Genomic DNA, 16242 nt, shown 5'->3' on the forward strand with positions numbered 1-16242 from the left:
CAATCCTAGCTGCCTGCCAGTAGGGCCACCAGACTGGTACGTCCGAAGCGCATGAATTTCTCAGGGAGGATGTATCTCAACTCCCATTGGTCTGAAAGGGATGACGGGTGTGATTGTCGACAATTGTCGCACCTTTCGGCCACGTGTGGTCTAGGGTTATCCTCGAGCTTGCTTGGAGAACTCTCCGGGCACAGGACCATGCCCGTCGAGACCAACTCTCACCCGGGTTCATCTTTCTAATAGCCGCTCAGCACTGGCTCACAAGTTGTCAAGTTGTCAGAGTAGATAGCAAGAGATGAGAGATGGAGAAAGTTCTATAGTACAGTAAGTATCTGTACCGTGCTATGAGCAGCACTATAAGGCTCCCGCAGACGGGAAGTATCGCCAGATGCAAAGATGCTCCGGCCTAAGTAAGGCACACCTGCACAAAGTGTTGGACGAGCAAGATCAATTGCCAGACCAACCACTGGCCGCTGTCACAGCCTTCCGGTTGTGCATTCATCTTACCGTTTTCCCCCGCTAGCGCCGTTGAAGTCAAAATGAGCGCGGGAGTTCCTAAACAGGGCAATGAGCGGAGGACGCAAGGCGGGAATTGTGATTGAGTTAAAGTCGGGAGATCTTGTCCGCTCAGAATATTTCCGCGTCGTTTACAAGTGCAATATTGCCGGCTTGTCTTGAAACCCAGGAAACGAGACTCGAGCCTAGACAACTGGTAAGACTTATGGTTGGAGTCCAAACACGACGGAAGGCCGAAATCACCCTGTTGTGTACACTATATGTGGTCCTCGACCTGGGGAAATATTCCTTGCATCAAAAGACCCGAGTAAACCAGCCTGCTTTTACCTGCTTTGCTATTCTCTATCGGCAATGATTCTGAGAATAGAATCTAATCCGTGCTCTCCGACTGCCCTCTGCTGTTGGGAGAAATCTGTCTCAATACCCACCCCCACTTCGGTCGGAAAACTCGGCCCCGGGGCCCACTTTGTTTGACGCTTCTTATTCTGCGGGTACACTAGACTAATAATGCCTCTCCTACATGCAGGATGATGTCGATGGACTTTTCGGCCGACAAGAGATGCTCTTTGATACCTAGACGAATTTTGCCGTGCTCTGATGTACCTAATTTCTGATATTTAAATATCCTAGATTCCAAAGTGGGCTTTTTGTAGTAAACCGGCTCATTCCAAAGCAGAAAGTCTTTCCTAGCCCTTTCTTTTTCCCAGGGGAGACTTAGCGTATCACACGTTTAAAAAAAGCTAATAGCCTGAAAACTAGGAGCCCATTCAGTCCTGCGCAGTGCGCGCTCTCGCTCAAGTGCATCGACAACAAATCCAATGGGGAAGAAAAATATAGCCGCCTGTGAAGGTTGGTATCTCACCCCCGTCTCCCGACACCATGTAGTCAAAATAAAAAATGCAAACCCATGCCCAGTGAAATATGCTACAATGAATCCTCAAACGAGTGTAAAGCAAACTCGGAGTTGAGGTCAACTGCGTTCTTGTCGAAATAGCAGTCAGGCCCGTTGTAGAGCATGTCGTGTGCCGAGAAGGCGTCGAATTTGTCGAATTTGTCGGGCATCAGCATCTCGCTGAAGGATTGATCCTGACATGACCGTAGCGCAGTCAACTCAGCAGTGAGTTCAGCAATTCTGTTATTCAGTTTCGTCACTTCATCGGCTTGTCGAGTGTAAGATTGAAGCAGATCTTGATGCTTCTCGTGGAGGTCCTCAAGTTGATGCTCGAGACCCTTGACGTGTTTCTCTTTTCGCTCTCGAAATGCTCTCTGAGAAGCCCGATTCTGTGCACGCCGTCTCTGCTACGAGTGTCAGTGCTATGCCGAACGGTCCGGATGCGAGGTCACCCACCAAATGCATGTTGGGAATGGTTTCCTTGTCCTTGGCTGGAGCCGAAGTGCTACCGGAGCGTCGTCTCCTCCGATCGGTCTGGTCGAGAGAAGCTGTGTTGTTGTATTCGACGGGGATTTTGGTGCTCTGGGCGGGAGGATAGAAGGAGGATGGGGTGGCGCCATACTGGAACATGTCATATTGCATGGGCGCATTGTTGAACATGATTTGACTCATCTGAGAGGCGACAGGTCAGGTCAACGGCTTTTCAGCACTCAGGAAAGCTATACTGACATGGGGCGAGTTGGGACTAGAGCTTTCAGAGGTGCTGTCAAAGTATTGCCCCACGGCGAAGAGGGATTGACTTGGAGACTGTGAAGGCGAGCTCACGAATCCAAAGTCCATGTTGATATTACTTCCCCAGAGCGACGTCATCCAACTCAAGGTGGAATATCAAAGTCCTTTATCTTCGTCTTGAGTGTAAACGAGATCTGGAACTTGAGTAAGCGTCGAGTAAGGCAGGAAACAACGGTCGGGATGTGGTTTTGTATATTATCATCAATGTCAGATGCGGCGGAAGTCCGTGGTCAGTTGTTGGAGGATGGTAAAGATATAATTCCCCCCGGGAATCTGATTGCGGCTATCCAGGGCCGACGGCGCTAGTGCAGCAGAACGAGGATCATTGTTCTGCCATTGTCACAGCAGTGTCGTTCGCCCACCACCTTTGAATGATCGCAACAGGGCCTTGCTGGCAGCATGGTTGACCGACGGGAAAATATACGAGCAGGGTCAGATCCCTGCTGGGTTGAACGCCCCAGGCGCCGGTCCGACCAGTCGGGCATGCCCTGCCCACTACCAGAAGAGGTCTGGGGAGGACGTAGAAACCCAGGAGTTTTGGAAGCAGGTTGGAAGCAATGGAATGCAGTCAGCAACGCCGGAGAGAACCACCGGAGTGGCTTGGGGGATGGTGGAGGCTTCTGAGCCTGTCGTTGTCAACGAACGCGGGGGCCGAGGGATCTGATTGGACGTGTTACGAGAAGACAAAGAAAATGGAACGACACAAGCTTGCTTGAAGGCGGTATTATGAGCCGTTGGGAGGTTAGACGCAACCACGCTGTGACTGTAGGGCTTCGGGGACTTGCCCAAAGTAGTTGGGATCCTCTAGAAGGTGACCTGCAAAAATTCTCCAATAGGTGCTAGGGCGCCTGCCCAAATAGGTAATCTTCCTTTCTCTGCCGCCGGTGACCAGGGCCTTCACAGGTTACTGCACCCATGCCGCAAGTTATGAATTATCTCATTCAACCGCCCAGATACTTCCTGGAACCTACAACCCAAAGTAATGGTACTCCGTCCCTCACAGAATATCCTTACGGACATGAAGCGATCTCCAAAGCGAAATACTGCCAGGTATAGTATCCTCAGAGTCTATCGAACCGACAACCGGAGCATCCTATCTGTAGTGCAGGTTCTTCTCCTAGACGGGAGTCCCGCGGTTCTCGGAAACTCAGGCACCCCCATCCCTCTCTATCAGACGATTCGACTAGCCTTACTCGGGCCAAGTCATTTCAGGAAGGGAATTCTCTTGGGCCGTTCGTTTGATGCAGTGATCTGAGGTTTTTGTCCAGCAACAGCAGCGACGGCATTATCAATGCCAGCAAGAGCTGTCACAGGGCAGAAACCAACTTGGACTGCCTAACGCACCTTTCACAACCCCGGCTTTCCAGCAGATGCTTGCTCATGTAATACATTTTCTGCTGACCGATACAACTTGGCGACTCAAGCGTTTGTTCATGGGTTTGTCGTTCAATGCTGCTCACGCCCGCCTCGAAATCCCAGGCGCCTGGACGGATCTTGTGTTTAGGCCCCATGTATAGGACCTCGTATGCATGGGTGCCGACTGGCTCGTTAGGTGATCGTGACCCTCTCAAAGTTAGTCCTGGGGCACTTTCCTTATTCGGAAGTTTGTGGCGTTTTTAAAGTTCGTTCCCATCCGGCATCCATTCTGCCACGCGTCTTGGAGACATGGGTGTTGAGAGGCCACCTTCCACTTTCAGCGTAGTGGGTATATGAGCCTCCTGTTCGTCTTCGGGGGATCAAACTTGGTCGATCGCGAATCTGGGTAAACGGTTTGCCCAATCAGCCCTGATCTATGGGCCTGCTGGCATGCTGTCCGACAGGGATTGAAGTTGTCTTCTAAACCCCGACGGTCATGCGCTCGCCCACGTCCAGAGCTGAGATTTCTATCCTGCGATGGCCAAGAAAGACATATTCCCAAATGGGTATATGTCCCGGCAAAACTTCATGCCAATATCGGGGCGACGCCGGGGCCCTCGCTTTCTGTCTTTCGGTTCCTGTCCTAACCGAGCATGCCCAGCCTACCAAGAGTTATTTGTGCAGAGAAATGACAGAGGACATACCGAGTAGCCACGCCTCGACATCTTCTCATGTGGGTTGATCGATACCCTACTCCTCGCCAACACTGAATGACCTCATTAACTTCAACTGGCATCTTCTGGCTTGGTATGTCCTTCCAGGAAACTCTCTCGGACTTTGCTTCGACTGGGGTGCCGGCTGCGCGAACATCCGTCTGCTAACCCTATGTGGAACTGCCAGAATCCCTCCCCGGACGAGATGTATGTGATGGCTTTTTAGTAAGGAGGGAGGGAAAAAGGTTTCTTTGCTGAGCTCCCTCGTTGATCTCTATTGGTGATGACTTAGAAGAGCAGGGCCTTCCAAGAGCCAAGGAAGTCAGTGACTTCGACGATCCGGAAGAGCTGCTATCAGTCATCGCGCACTACTTAGTCGAATGTCCTACTACTCATTGGAAAACAGCACGTTGTGTTGAGGGTCCCTAATGTACTATGTGCAGTAGGATATCCAACAGGATACTATCTGGAAAAGACCCCGAGTTCAGGGTCTCGAGAATCCGCCGATGTGACTCCAGTATCACCTCGCGAAGACTTCGCAATCACGGGCGAAGTGATCGGCATATTCGTCCTAAACAGTTGAGTTAAGCGACGTTTCCCTGTTCGAGGCAGGACAAGTTTGTTAGGTAACCTGTCCAAACACTTTTTGGAGGTCATCCTATTTCCGAAGCCACGGGCACTCGCCGACAGAGCAAGTAAAATCCTCATAACGACGGAAGCGCCATGCACTAAGAACACGAGATCTTCTAACACAATTCGCTTCCTATAGTATTGGTTGAATGCGATGCCCTCGTATTAAACAATGAACCCTACGTTGCGTAGGTATCAATTCTGTTCCAATGTTCTTACAGTATGCTCACCAATTCCTTACACGAAACATCTAGCCACGCATAACATGACCCGTCAAGCTGGTTAGCTTCCTGTAGTGAAAGTGGATACTCGATGTAGACAAAGTACCATACTCTCTAGATTGTATCAGTAAATCCAAAGGGTAGATGTCTTCTCACACACATGAGCTTCGATATGTTAAGCTTTCGAGTTGACTCCATGTTGTCAGTCGCCACATTTCTATATGTTTTGTACCAGAGGCCGCAGGGGCATCACATTAGCTGGGGCCCCGGAAGAATGCAAGCAAATGTTATGTCAGAGGGACACCAGTGGGAGCGGGGAGCGGAAGGCATCTCCGTCTAGCGGTTCAAGATCACCAGATCTCAGGTTCGCTGAATCAGACATGACAATAATAGACTTTCTAATTGCTCCGCCTGCGTTGTGGGAAAAGCTGCGGGGGTGATTGTTTATGTCGTAGCATCTCATGATGGGAGTCGGCAGGGTGACCAATGAGACCGTACCAAAAATTTATTGAGGTGTCAGGTGATGCTATTCATTTTCCTGGCCGTTGTCCAAAACAATGCTTCATGGTAATGAGAGACAGAAGAGCATTCAAAGCGGAAGGCGGAAGGCAAAAAGGCTGAGGGCGGAAGTGGTTTGTAAGGCACAGGACCCGAAAGGTCGTCGTGGTACTAGTGTTCTCCTAAATAGGAATCTAAACTCGAGTCAGTACAGAGGGCTGCAAGAACAGAAGTGAGTGGATTTGCAAACCAGATCACCGGAACGCGAAAACCCTGTTGAGATATGTTGCCATATGTGTCGCGTCGGATGCGTTGCACACTTTTTCCTGTTCTGCGCTTCAAGTTCAAGTTTGGCGGGGTAGACCGCAGCCTTGGCTCTTGAAACCTCGATTATTCCACTGCGGTTGGCCCTGAACGTGGACCTCGGGCTGAACCTTGCAAACCATGTGGCAGCTTTGCCTCTCTGCGTCAGATGATCGGGGTGCCGCTGGAACTCCTTTGGCAGTTACGGCGATTTAGGCTTTCCAATGCTCATGGTCCTACATCTTCTTTGCCAGAGGACGCCTCCTAATTCAGAGCGATGATTCCCCGGACCCTAGAGATTGCACCCAAAGATTTGCATGGGGAGCTGGAATAACAATGTGTGGCCTAGGAGAAAAGAATAGGAGACCCCAAAGTTTCACGCCGCAAGACGAGCTTAAGGGGTGAGGTACCTGCAGGCCTCCTGCGTGACTTTCGTAGGATTGATCACTGACCGGCGCATCTGAATAAAGAGAAACATGGAAGAATGGTATAAGAACACTCTTGACGGAGCAAGCAGATCCACATATCAAGCACGTACGTATCTCGACCGAATCCTATGGTTTATTCTCTGCTTCAACAGGATATCAGTGACCCGGAGGATTCTCTGTCTCAGTCAAGGGGCCTTGAATGGTGACGCCGGCGTTTCTGAATCGCGTGCCCAGGTCAACTTTATTTGAGGCGACGAGGGGGGCGCTTCATTGCCAAATCCCCGACCGTCTGCTGTTGAACTACTACCATGGCATGCATGCCACGGTACGGAAAATGCAGCTGTATATCACTAGGAACGGAATACGGCCTCCGTGGAATCTTCAGTCTTCAATCTCGAATAAATTGCATGCCCCTGAAGGGCTCCTTTGACGTACTTTGATCCGGTGCACTACCAGCACCATGTCCAGGTCTAACATCATAGGGAGCAATGTGGAAAACAGATGATTTAAGTGGGCACATCATGACCTCGAGGTCCTCTCCCTAATCCCTTAATTCCCTAGCCTTACGGAAACACAGCCCCCTGGGAATTAGCGATCTCCACCTCCAGGCTTATCAAAGTCCTGCCATCGTCTCATTCGTCCATATCGTTCTGTTCCCAGACTTGGCTGAAGAACTGCCCGTGCTGAATGCGCTGAATTAACCTGGGGTCCGATCTCCCCGGTCAAATCAAGGGCCCAAGGGCACCTCGAAGCTCCAACTTGTTTCTATGGTGGCGGTCTGTAGAGGAGCAGAGACGCTCTTTGGGGGGCTTCGAAGCTTTTTAGGCTTCGAACTTTTGCCCTTATCCCACTCCACTTTTCACTTGACCCGCACTGACCTTCACGGCCCATACTCTGCACAACCCTTCTGCTAAGGCAGTCTGTCCCCGTCCATAACTGCTCCGTACATTGGTGTGTGCCTGCTTCGCCTTCCGTCAAGGGTAAGCCAGACACAAAACGGTCGCCGCGTCGACGCATCCTCGAATTCATCGTGAGTGAGAGTGAAGAGAGTTGCTCCTGACCAAGTGAGTGCCGACATGCTTTTCGAGCTCGTCCACGAGCCCAAAAGCTAAACGACATCCACAGCTCTCTAATTGGAAATTTCCACCAGATTCCGTCCGCCATCGGGCGATCTAACTCCCCGTCAACAGCTTTGCTCAATTCACTTCCCAGCATCAATAAACCTTCAGCATCAGCTACCATCACACCATACTGCGCTTCCGGCTTGAGAATGAGACCGCGTTGATTCGAAATATCCAGTCACGTCTGTATCCTTTCGATCTCGTGCTAGCTCCAGGATCACATCCAAGATGGGGTGCACAGGGTCTAAGATAGATCCTCGCGAAAAGGAGGCATCACAACAAAATGCAAAGATTGAGCGCCAGTTGCGCCATGATAGAAAGGTGGAGGCTCGAACCGTCAAAATTCTCCTGCTGGGTATGCGACTGCGCGTCGCGCCACTCGGGCATGACCATCGGTGCTAATCGTGACACCAGGTGCCGGCGAGTCGGGTAAATCTACCATCATCAAACAAATGCGCATCATTCACTCGAGCGGTTTCCAAGATGACGAAAGAGTACAAGTCAGAGCCGTCATCTACTCCAATGTCGTCGTCGCATTCCGCGTCCTGTACGAGATCATGCAGGATGAAAAGATCGACTTTGAAGATGAAGCCAATGAAGCCCATGCCGAGTTCCTCGAAAACGTCGAAGCCGATGTCGATGCGCATGAAGCCTTCCGAGACAAGAGAGTCAAAGAATCTATGATCACGTTGTGGAAGGACGCAGGTGTACAGAAAGCGGTTGCCAAAGGCCATGAGTTTGCCCTCCACGACAACCTCAACTTTTATTTCCAGAACATCGAGCGCATGTTTGAACCTAGCTGGATCCCCAATGACCAAGATATGCTCCACGCTCGACTACGGACGACCGGCATCACGGAAACGGTGTTTGAACTTCGCGATCTGACTTTCCGCATGATGGATGTTGGAGGACAAAGGTCAGAACGAAAGAAATGGATCCACTGCTTCGAGGGCGTTCAGTGTCTGCTTTTCATGGCTGCTCTGTCGGGGTATGATCAGTGCCTCGTTGAGGACGTCAATGCCAACCAGATGCACGAGGCTCTGATGCTCTTTGAATCATTGGTCAACGGAGAATGGTTCAAAGACAAGCCAATCATCTTGTTCCTCAACAAAATCGATCTATTCCGAGAGAAACTCCCTATTTCTCCTCTGTCCACGCACTTTCCGGATTATACCGGCAAGGATGGTGACGAAGAAGCGTCCAAGCAATTCTTTGCGAATCGCTTCCGATCCATCAACCGAAACAGTGACCGAGAAATTTACATCCATTTCACCAACGCCACGGACACTAATCTTCTCAAGGCGACCATGGAAGATGTCCAGGACATCTTGATCCAGAAGAATCTTCAACGACTTGTTTTGTAATGACACCGAAACAAAAAGCTTTCCCAGTTTTACTTTTCCATCTGCTCTTCCACATAGGTGGCATGATTGATTGATTCGAATCCAACCAACAAAATGAGATCGTGACGAGTTTCCAGGATGCAGCCCCTGCCCTTCCCCAAAAGTGATGAGGTCTTACTTGGGATTCTTTCGCGACTCAACCATTTATCCAGAAGGAATAAGGACTGGAAATCGATCCTTCCGATTCATTTAGTCAGCGTCGGCGAAAATGGTGTACGTTTTGGGCGGACATGCGCGCTTGTTTGCTTCATTTCCAGGAAATGAGAGACGATCGATCAGAGATGAAGGGGAGAGAAACCATCTCTTATTTTTTTTTTTTTTTTTTTTAAAAAAAAAAAAAAGAAAGTTGATGATAGACGAAGCAAGAAATTCGACCTGCTTCGCTCGATGTTGGGACAAGCCGCACAAAAAAAATTCCTCGCTGTACATATCTCCTTCTCGGCAATTGTGGGTGATTGATTGACCTGTCTCGCAAAGATGATGGAGGACATAATACTTTGTTCTGTTCGTTTGTCAAGCCATTGACTGGCAAATTTTCGAAGGAGAGGAGAGTGGACAGGCAACGGGATGGTGTGGAACCAGAAAATCCAACCGGTGGAAATGAGATTTCATGGGAGGTGTGAGGCCCAAACGATCCATGATCGTAAGCAAAGACACAACGGCCGCATGTTCGTGCTTTTGGTCTTGCTGTATTTCACTTGTTTTCATGCATCTTGTCAGGAGTCTTGTAGTTCCATGGCATAAGTAATGGGATCGAATATTCATACCAGATTCAATCCACGTTCTTTCTTTCCTCGTGTTATTTGCTCTCATGACTCTGTACGTTTATGTCTGGAAGTCACAGACCAGACAATCTCAACTTCTGACCCGATCATGTCCCACGGCTCCCAGCAGCCTTCTGGTTCGCTTCCAATGGAGACAGTGCCATAGTCTTATCAAGCGACATCAGATGGGAAAGTTTTGAGGGGTCTAGCAGGTAAGCAAGGCTAGCTCACGCCGGAGCAAGAGCGAAGTTCACACCAAATAGGTTGCATCGTCTCATGGCCCGAATGAATCGATATCGCTTCGTCATCGAAACCGTGTCTGCAACCTCCTTCCAGTTTCTACTCCATGGTGCGAAAGCCTAGGTGGATCTCCTCCGATGCCTCCATGGACCGTACTACCAAAATCAACATGATTCATTTAAACAACTCGAATGAGAAATGAGTATTGTTGGTCTCCTCGCCTATTCTCCTTCCCCCTTTTGAGAAAATGGTCCTGTATTCCCTGATCATGCGGCTGACCCATGGAGAATTGGCGTTGGACTTTCTCAAAGTCATTTCCTTGTGCGACTGGTTTAGTTTCCGAAGCCTCGAAACGAGATCACCTGCCTTTCATCAAACGCCTAAGTGCAGAGAGAGAAGAGAAGAGAAAGTCGTCGCCCCTAACCCACAGGTAAGGCGACTTGAGGATCTGCAGTGCGAATCCACAAACAAATGCATCCAAACTTACATTCTTCAGACCCACTAGAGCATGGTCGACTTTGTAAAGTTCAGCGGCCAAATCCCGATATCCGGGATCCGATAACCCCTTTGAGTGGTTCAAAACATAAGCATGCAGATACCTCTTCCCCCCCCCCCCCGGCAGTACATGCTGAGAAACGCGAAGCACTATCACAAACGCCGGTGACGAAATGTGTGGCCTACATACTGCCCGAGACTACTATAGGCACTTAGTCCGGATGCAGGGTATGAATGACGAGCTATAGGGGAACTAAATTGTTTACAAAAAGGGAATGTATTCGTTTCCTGTTCGGGCAGGATATAAAAAATATATTGTAGAAAAGACAAATGGCCACTGTTACCTAATGGTGCTTACCAACGGTACGAGCTGGCAGTCTAATACTAACATAGAGGCCCGAAAGGTCTTTTACGTGATGCGCGGTGCCGACTGGGTGGTCACACTAACCCTCAAAGCTATGAAGCATGAGGATCTCTGTCGTGAGGAGAGCTGTGGAACAGGCAAGGATAAAAGAATTCCCGGATCGAAAACGCTGCATAGGAGGAGGTTGGATCAATGATTGTCGGAAACAGTGGGAGAAATCACAAAGATTTAGTTGTGGTTCAAACATTTACTAGATCAACGGGATGTTCGTAGAGGTGAATATTGAATTCAAAGCAGCTAGAAATTGGTATCAAAAAATAACGAGGAGACCTTGACGAGATTGGTGACCGGTAATTCTTCCGAGGATCCTCTAGAAGCTGAGCCTATTATTGTCTTGCTCCTGATCTTGCTTCGCCATCTCGCCCACGGTATGCTCTTACTACATCTAGTATCAAAGCCTCTTCCTGGAGCGCTTCACTTACTTGCGATCACCCTTCATTTTATGATACAAGTCGCTGGCAAGAGAGGCACTTGGCCTGCGCTCTTCGCTCATCCTCTGGCCGCCGGTGGCTTCGAGACCAAAGATGCTGTCTTTCCTAGTCACGTTGCTGGCCACCGCGACACTGCCCTTGCGCGAGTTCGCCGTTGCGGCACCACCTTCTGCCACAGTGACGGAGCCACGTCGATGAGCATTATCGGCTGAAACATTCTCGACGGCCTGTGGTGCCGCTGCCGCGGCGTCGTGCTCGTCCGATGCTGCATGTAACGCCCGTCGGTCGTTCCCCATCGCGTTCGATGCTGCGCTGTGTCGCCGGTAAAACCCGCTGTGCTTGCGCAGGAATTCGTCGTACGTCGGATTCGCCTAGTAGCCAGCTCCGCCTGTTAGGGCGTGGGGCATGGTGAACGCGCCGGACATAGTGAAGAAGAGTTGAGGAGGAAAAGAAATGTGGCGTTTTCTTTGTTGGTGGAATGGATTGAAGAGGGTTCCGGTTTTGTGGGGGTGGTGGAGCGGTGTTGGATTGGGTAAGCCTATTGTTTGTTAAACGTTAGGTGCAATTGAGAAAAGACGCAGTGGATGGGCCGTAGGAGTAGATGGGACCCCTTGTCGCCAGTGGGTACCTCCGATTCGCGTGTGAGGGTGGTGAGTAAGGATAGTGTCCTGGAAATATTGTACACTCTGGTACTGTTCTCCGTACTGGCCTCTGTTCCCTATTCGGTGTGGGAGTTTGGATTGGGAAGAGTTGGCTTGTGGGTGCGTAGTGATATTCGTAGTGGGTCAAGAAAAAGAACCCTACGTTGTCGTCGAAATACGGCAATGAAACCTGACTAGACTGTAGTGTGACCACGCGATGTAGGGTGACGCAGATTCCGGAGCTCGAGAGATGAGAGCTCTGCCTTGTGTTCGCTGTGCGATAGAGGGGCGGTGGAATATGTAATCGCTTTCAGGCTGAGTAAGTAGTACCAGAAAATGGAGGCTCAACGGATTGGATTCGCTTGGTTAAACCGGCTGGTGAATTCTTTCTCAAAGAGAAAAGACTGAAATTGTCCGTTTGGTCCGAGGGATAGAAGAGAGACAGGTATGTTTTCTCGATGCGAAGGACTCGCAGATATACGTCGCTGAAACTCACCTCGTCGCTAAACAATACCTTCATTGCACAACTGTTCCCTCGTCAAGTCAAACCCTCGAGAACCGTTCGAGGTCGCCAGATTCATGCCTTCCCAGAGCATAATAACCCCGCATTCCAGCTCAGAGCCCAGCCGTACCATTGTCAAGGGTCGAATTAGTGAGGGAGAGTTTGAGCGAGCGAGAGCTTTGGGAAATTCCGGTCCAATCAGAGTCTGTGGGCGCCAGATTTCTCGGAAAAGTTAGTTGACGAGGTGAGGCTCAAGTGGTAGATTTGAGCGTGGGTGGCGAAGGAGGGTTTTATGGAAGTGTGTGCTCGTGAGAGTCGAGTGTGACGTACAATTCGGACCGATAGAGACAGCGCACGTGAACATGTCATGTGACTTGAGCATGTAAATTTATGCATATCATGTGATCATGCACACGTGATTCCGGAAATTCTTCCCTCCGAAAATGGAGCTGGATCCCATGTGAGATTTTGAAATTCGTATTCCCTTTGTCAAAGTGCCGCACGATTGCATCACCTTCCATTGATCCCCGAATGCGACGACACATGCCTCGGATGATACACCCTGGACGAACCCCATCTTTGCTCGATTCAAGACTCTTTGCCTCTACAAGGACAGACCATCTGACCGACTTGCCTAATTCTAGCATATCACGCAACTCTTTGGTGCAAGGCTCCCGTTCCGCATTCCAAATAACCCTTGGGTTTAAATCTCCCCCCTTGCGCCAGAGTTGTTCCAAAATCTTCGTTGCTTTTTGAACCGTGTACTCACGTCGGCATCTGTAGCTCTCGCTGCATTATCGCTTTCAAGCATCGTCCATTCTCAATCTTCCCCTCGTCCACCTGCGCCCTCGTCCACGATGGCTTCTGCGACCACGTTCTTCGATTTCACTCCCAAAGATAAGCGCGATCAAGAATATCCCCTATCCCAGCACAAAGGCAAAGTCGTCTTGGCCGTCAACACTGCGTCGAAATGTGGCTTCACTCCTCAATTCGCCGGGCTGGAGCAGCTGTGGAAGAAGATGTCGGAGAAATACCCAGATCAGTTTGTCATCATTGGATTCCCCTGCAACCAATTCGGCGGACAGGATCCAGGTTCAAATGACCAGATTCAAGAGTTTTGCCAAGTAAATTATGGTGTGACATTTCCAGTGCTGGGCAAGACCAATGTGAACGGTGACAAAGCGGAACCGGTGTTTGAATGGATGAAGGCCGAGAAGCCAGGCTTGCTGGGACTGAAGAGGATCAAGTGGAATTTCGAGAAGTTCTTGATCGATCGCGATGGAAAGGTTGTCCACCGGTGGGGAAGCGTGACCAAGCCGGAGAGCATTGAGAAGGATATTATTCGTGAGATTGAAAAGTCGAAAGCTAGCTAGGAATGGCTTCAACATTTGTCTATGCAAATACCCCCGTTGACAGTTGCTAATACTTCGGTGGTGGCTCGAATGGGTTCTCTATGTCTGGGGAGCGGCGTTGTTCCTTGTGCCCTCGACTCTCTGGAGGTGCGGTAAATTCCAACTCAATATCATCATCGATTTGTCGATGCTTCTCGGCTTCCTGAGCGTGCTGTCGTTTTCGGTTTCTTCTGACGATGACAAACAGGACGATGGACAAGACCAAGAAGAGGCTAGCATAATCATCAATATAACCAATCCGAGTAGCCGAGGCCGAAGACTTATCCAACTCACCTCAAGCCGATAATAATTGGTATACCGGTTGTCTGAAATGGGGTGACGTATTTCTCGCAAATGTCCACAGAGGGATCTGGATTCTTGCATTCTTCTCTCTTCCACATGACTGTAAACATCGTCGGTGTTTGCACTGTCTATCTAACTTCGGGCTCAGGGAAACACGTGGAAAAATGGTGATGGAATATTTCTTTCAAGCTGTGAATCACAACCTTTCGATTGTTTCTTGTGGAAAAGAAGAGTGGCCCTTAATAAACGAAGGAAGCATCAACGGGCACCATGACAAACGGGGAAGCTTTTGAAACAGGGGCCCTCCGGAGGCAGCCGCCCCGGGTTCAGCCCCTTGTTTAATTTCGTTCTCGATGGGACGAATCCACAAGCTTGGAATAATAAGGTGCGTCAAAGGTGTTTTCAGCCTCGGTCCTCATGTGGGCCAGATATGTAAATTCCAACTGCAGTGTACAGGGCTACCTCCCCTAACATTTATCCCTTCCAGGCACCATGCTCACATCAAGGTTGACGCTGTTTTCATGGCTGCCTACGATTCAGATAGTAAGGCGAAGCGCTATGAGAAGATTTCCGAATACAACGACTGGTCGTGGTATCGAGCAGGCTCGATGCGGTGTGGTTACAAGCGTCTCCGGCGGCATACAGAGTACATTTTCTGTCTTCTTGGAATCTTCCAGCCTAACCACAATGCGACCAAGTGCAATCTGATCCCTCTGCTGAACCAATTGCCCCTCGCAAGGCCGCGTTTCGCTTTCACACCGGAGTGCATGCTCATCTCATTTGTTCCGCCAGCGGCTGCTCTCATGGTCTCCGGACTGAATTGAGTCCGGCTGAGCCTCATCATTCAATAAAGGGCAGCTTCAATCACGGTCTGGACTTGACATGACGATCCTCTAAGTATCATCAATGGCGTTACGAGACTTTGAGCAAATTGCGCCTACTTGGCCGCTAGGGTCAAGTCGTTCCATCATGGTGCGGACTACAAGCGCTACCTGAGATGGGTTATTAACTGACATTGCTCAATTCGAAACGGTACTCCACGCAATGATCGATATCTTGGACCAACTGCCAAATTAGCCCGCAAGAAAACGCGACAAGATTTTGATCACTTTACCTTGACGTGGGTGGGAATGCACTTATCCGATTTCAGACTTTCTGTTCTTAATGCAGCACACCGGTATCGAAGACTGAAGTCACCCTCGGAACAAATCAACGTGTTTCGTAATCAATTCAGGCATACAAGGACGCGTTATCGCTATCCATGCAAACCATGGTCTAGTAAGTCTCTCCGGGGCTGATACTGGCGTTTGGTTGCTAAGTGCCCAGCCGGAATAAGATAATTCTCTAGGGCTCTACAGATCAAATACCGCCAAACTTTCAAGATATCCGTCAGGCCATTCGAACATTTGCCTTTGGTCTCAGTATCAGGATAGCTTCCCTGGTGAATTTGGCGGTGAATAGCAACACATCAAGCCCAGTTGGGAGACATGGGAATCATGGTGGCCACGGTCCATCTGCAGACCTGATTTCCTCCGCATCAACCACAATTACCGTAGAGGTGACATTGCGTCAACCCCTGCCTCTTTGGATATTGGCTTGCTGCTCCCACAAAAGAGAAAGTGAACCATTGCAGCAACGGACGCATTCCCACACTGTTGAAGGATCACAACAGGCTGACTTCTCCTTATACGACGGCTCTCAGCATGGTCAAAAGGTGCTTCAGCCGGGCGATCTGATTTCGGCTAAACGTCCCCTACGGAATTGTCTTGGTCGACTACACACGTCGAAGCCGGAAGCCACGCAAGCTTGCTCTCGCCACGGCGGTGTCAGAATTGAGGTTCTACAACTACCTTTTGATATTTATTTTCAGCAAAAGGATTGAAAAAGGGCAGTTAGTGCATTGGTGGAGAAGTTCTCGGATTGAAGAAGATTATTCGGCAAGACTGACAGGACTGCCCTCGATAACACCATATTTCTGGCTGAAACACTGTTCGCAGCTGGTGATCATACAGATGTACGTCTGAATGGGCGACAAGCTCTCAAAGGGTATCAGAACTCGGTGCCGAGGGTGTTTACGGCATTGAAAGGTCCCAACACTATTTATACAAGCACACCGTTCCGTGGGGACTTTGATGAGGAGGAGGCATATTCGGTCACGCAAGTTGACTTTAGAGAAAA

At 49.7% G+C, this 16242-nt stretch overlaps 5 protein-coding genes across 5 annotated transcripts; 2 read left to right on the top strand and 3 right to left on the bottom strand.

Moving 5' to 3' along the window:
• Positions 1-1440: 1440 nt before the first annotated feature.
• Z518_10696 (uncharacterized protein) lies at positions 1441-2248 on the bottom strand (the record flags this gene model as incomplete). The annotated part of the gene is made up of 3 exons (XM_013411527.1): positions 1441-1812; positions 1865-2080; positions 2138-2248. 3 exons carry the CDS (start codon positions 2246-2248, stop codon positions 1441-1443), a joined length of 699 nt encoding a protein of 232 aa, XP_013266981.1.
• A 5450-nt stretch (positions 2249-7698) lies between these two features.
• Positions 7699-8834, top strand: Z518_10697 (uncharacterized protein; the record flags this gene model as incomplete). The annotated part of the gene is made up of 2 exons (XM_013411528.1): positions 7699-7825; positions 7885-8834. The coding sequence occupies 2 exons, from the start codon at positions 7699-7701 to the stop codon at positions 8832-8834; spliced, it is 1077 nt and encodes a 358-aa protein (XP_013266982.1).
• A 2380-nt stretch (positions 8835-11214) lies between these two features.
• Positions 11215-11523, bottom strand: Z518_10698 (uncharacterized protein; the record flags this gene model as incomplete). Its single annotated transcript, XM_013411529.1, has 1 exon — positions 11215-11523. The coding sequence occupies one exon, from the start codon at positions 11521-11523 to the stop codon at positions 11215-11217; it is 309 nt and encodes a 102-aa protein (XP_013266983.1).
• A 1704-nt stretch (positions 11524-13227) lies between these two features.
• On the top strand, positions 13228-13743 carry Z518_10699 (uncharacterized protein; the record flags this gene model as incomplete). The annotated part of the gene is made up of 1 exon (XM_013411530.1): positions 13228-13743. One exon carries the CDS (start codon positions 13228-13230, stop codon positions 13741-13743), a length of 516 nt encoding a protein of 171 aa, XP_013266984.1.
• Positions 13744-13789: 46 nt separating this feature from the next.
• On the bottom strand, positions 13790-14174 carry Z518_10700 (uncharacterized protein; the record flags this gene model as incomplete). The annotated part of the gene is made up of 2 exons (XM_013411531.1): positions 13790-13994; positions 14056-14174. 2 exons carry the CDS (start codon positions 14172-14174, stop codon positions 13790-13792), a joined length of 324 nt encoding a protein of 107 aa, XP_013266985.1.
• Between the last annotated feature and the right edge of the window lie 2068 nt (positions 14175-16242).

This window comes from Rhinocladiella mackenziei, assembly GCF_000835555.1.
Source record: "Rhinocladiella mackenziei CBS 650.93 unplaced genomic scaffold supercont1.10, whole genome shotgun sequence".
NCBI classification, from domain to species: domain Eukaryota; kingdom Fungi; phylum Ascomycota; class Eurotiomycetes; order Chaetothyriales; family Herpotrichiellaceae; genus Rhinocladiella; species Rhinocladiella mackenziei.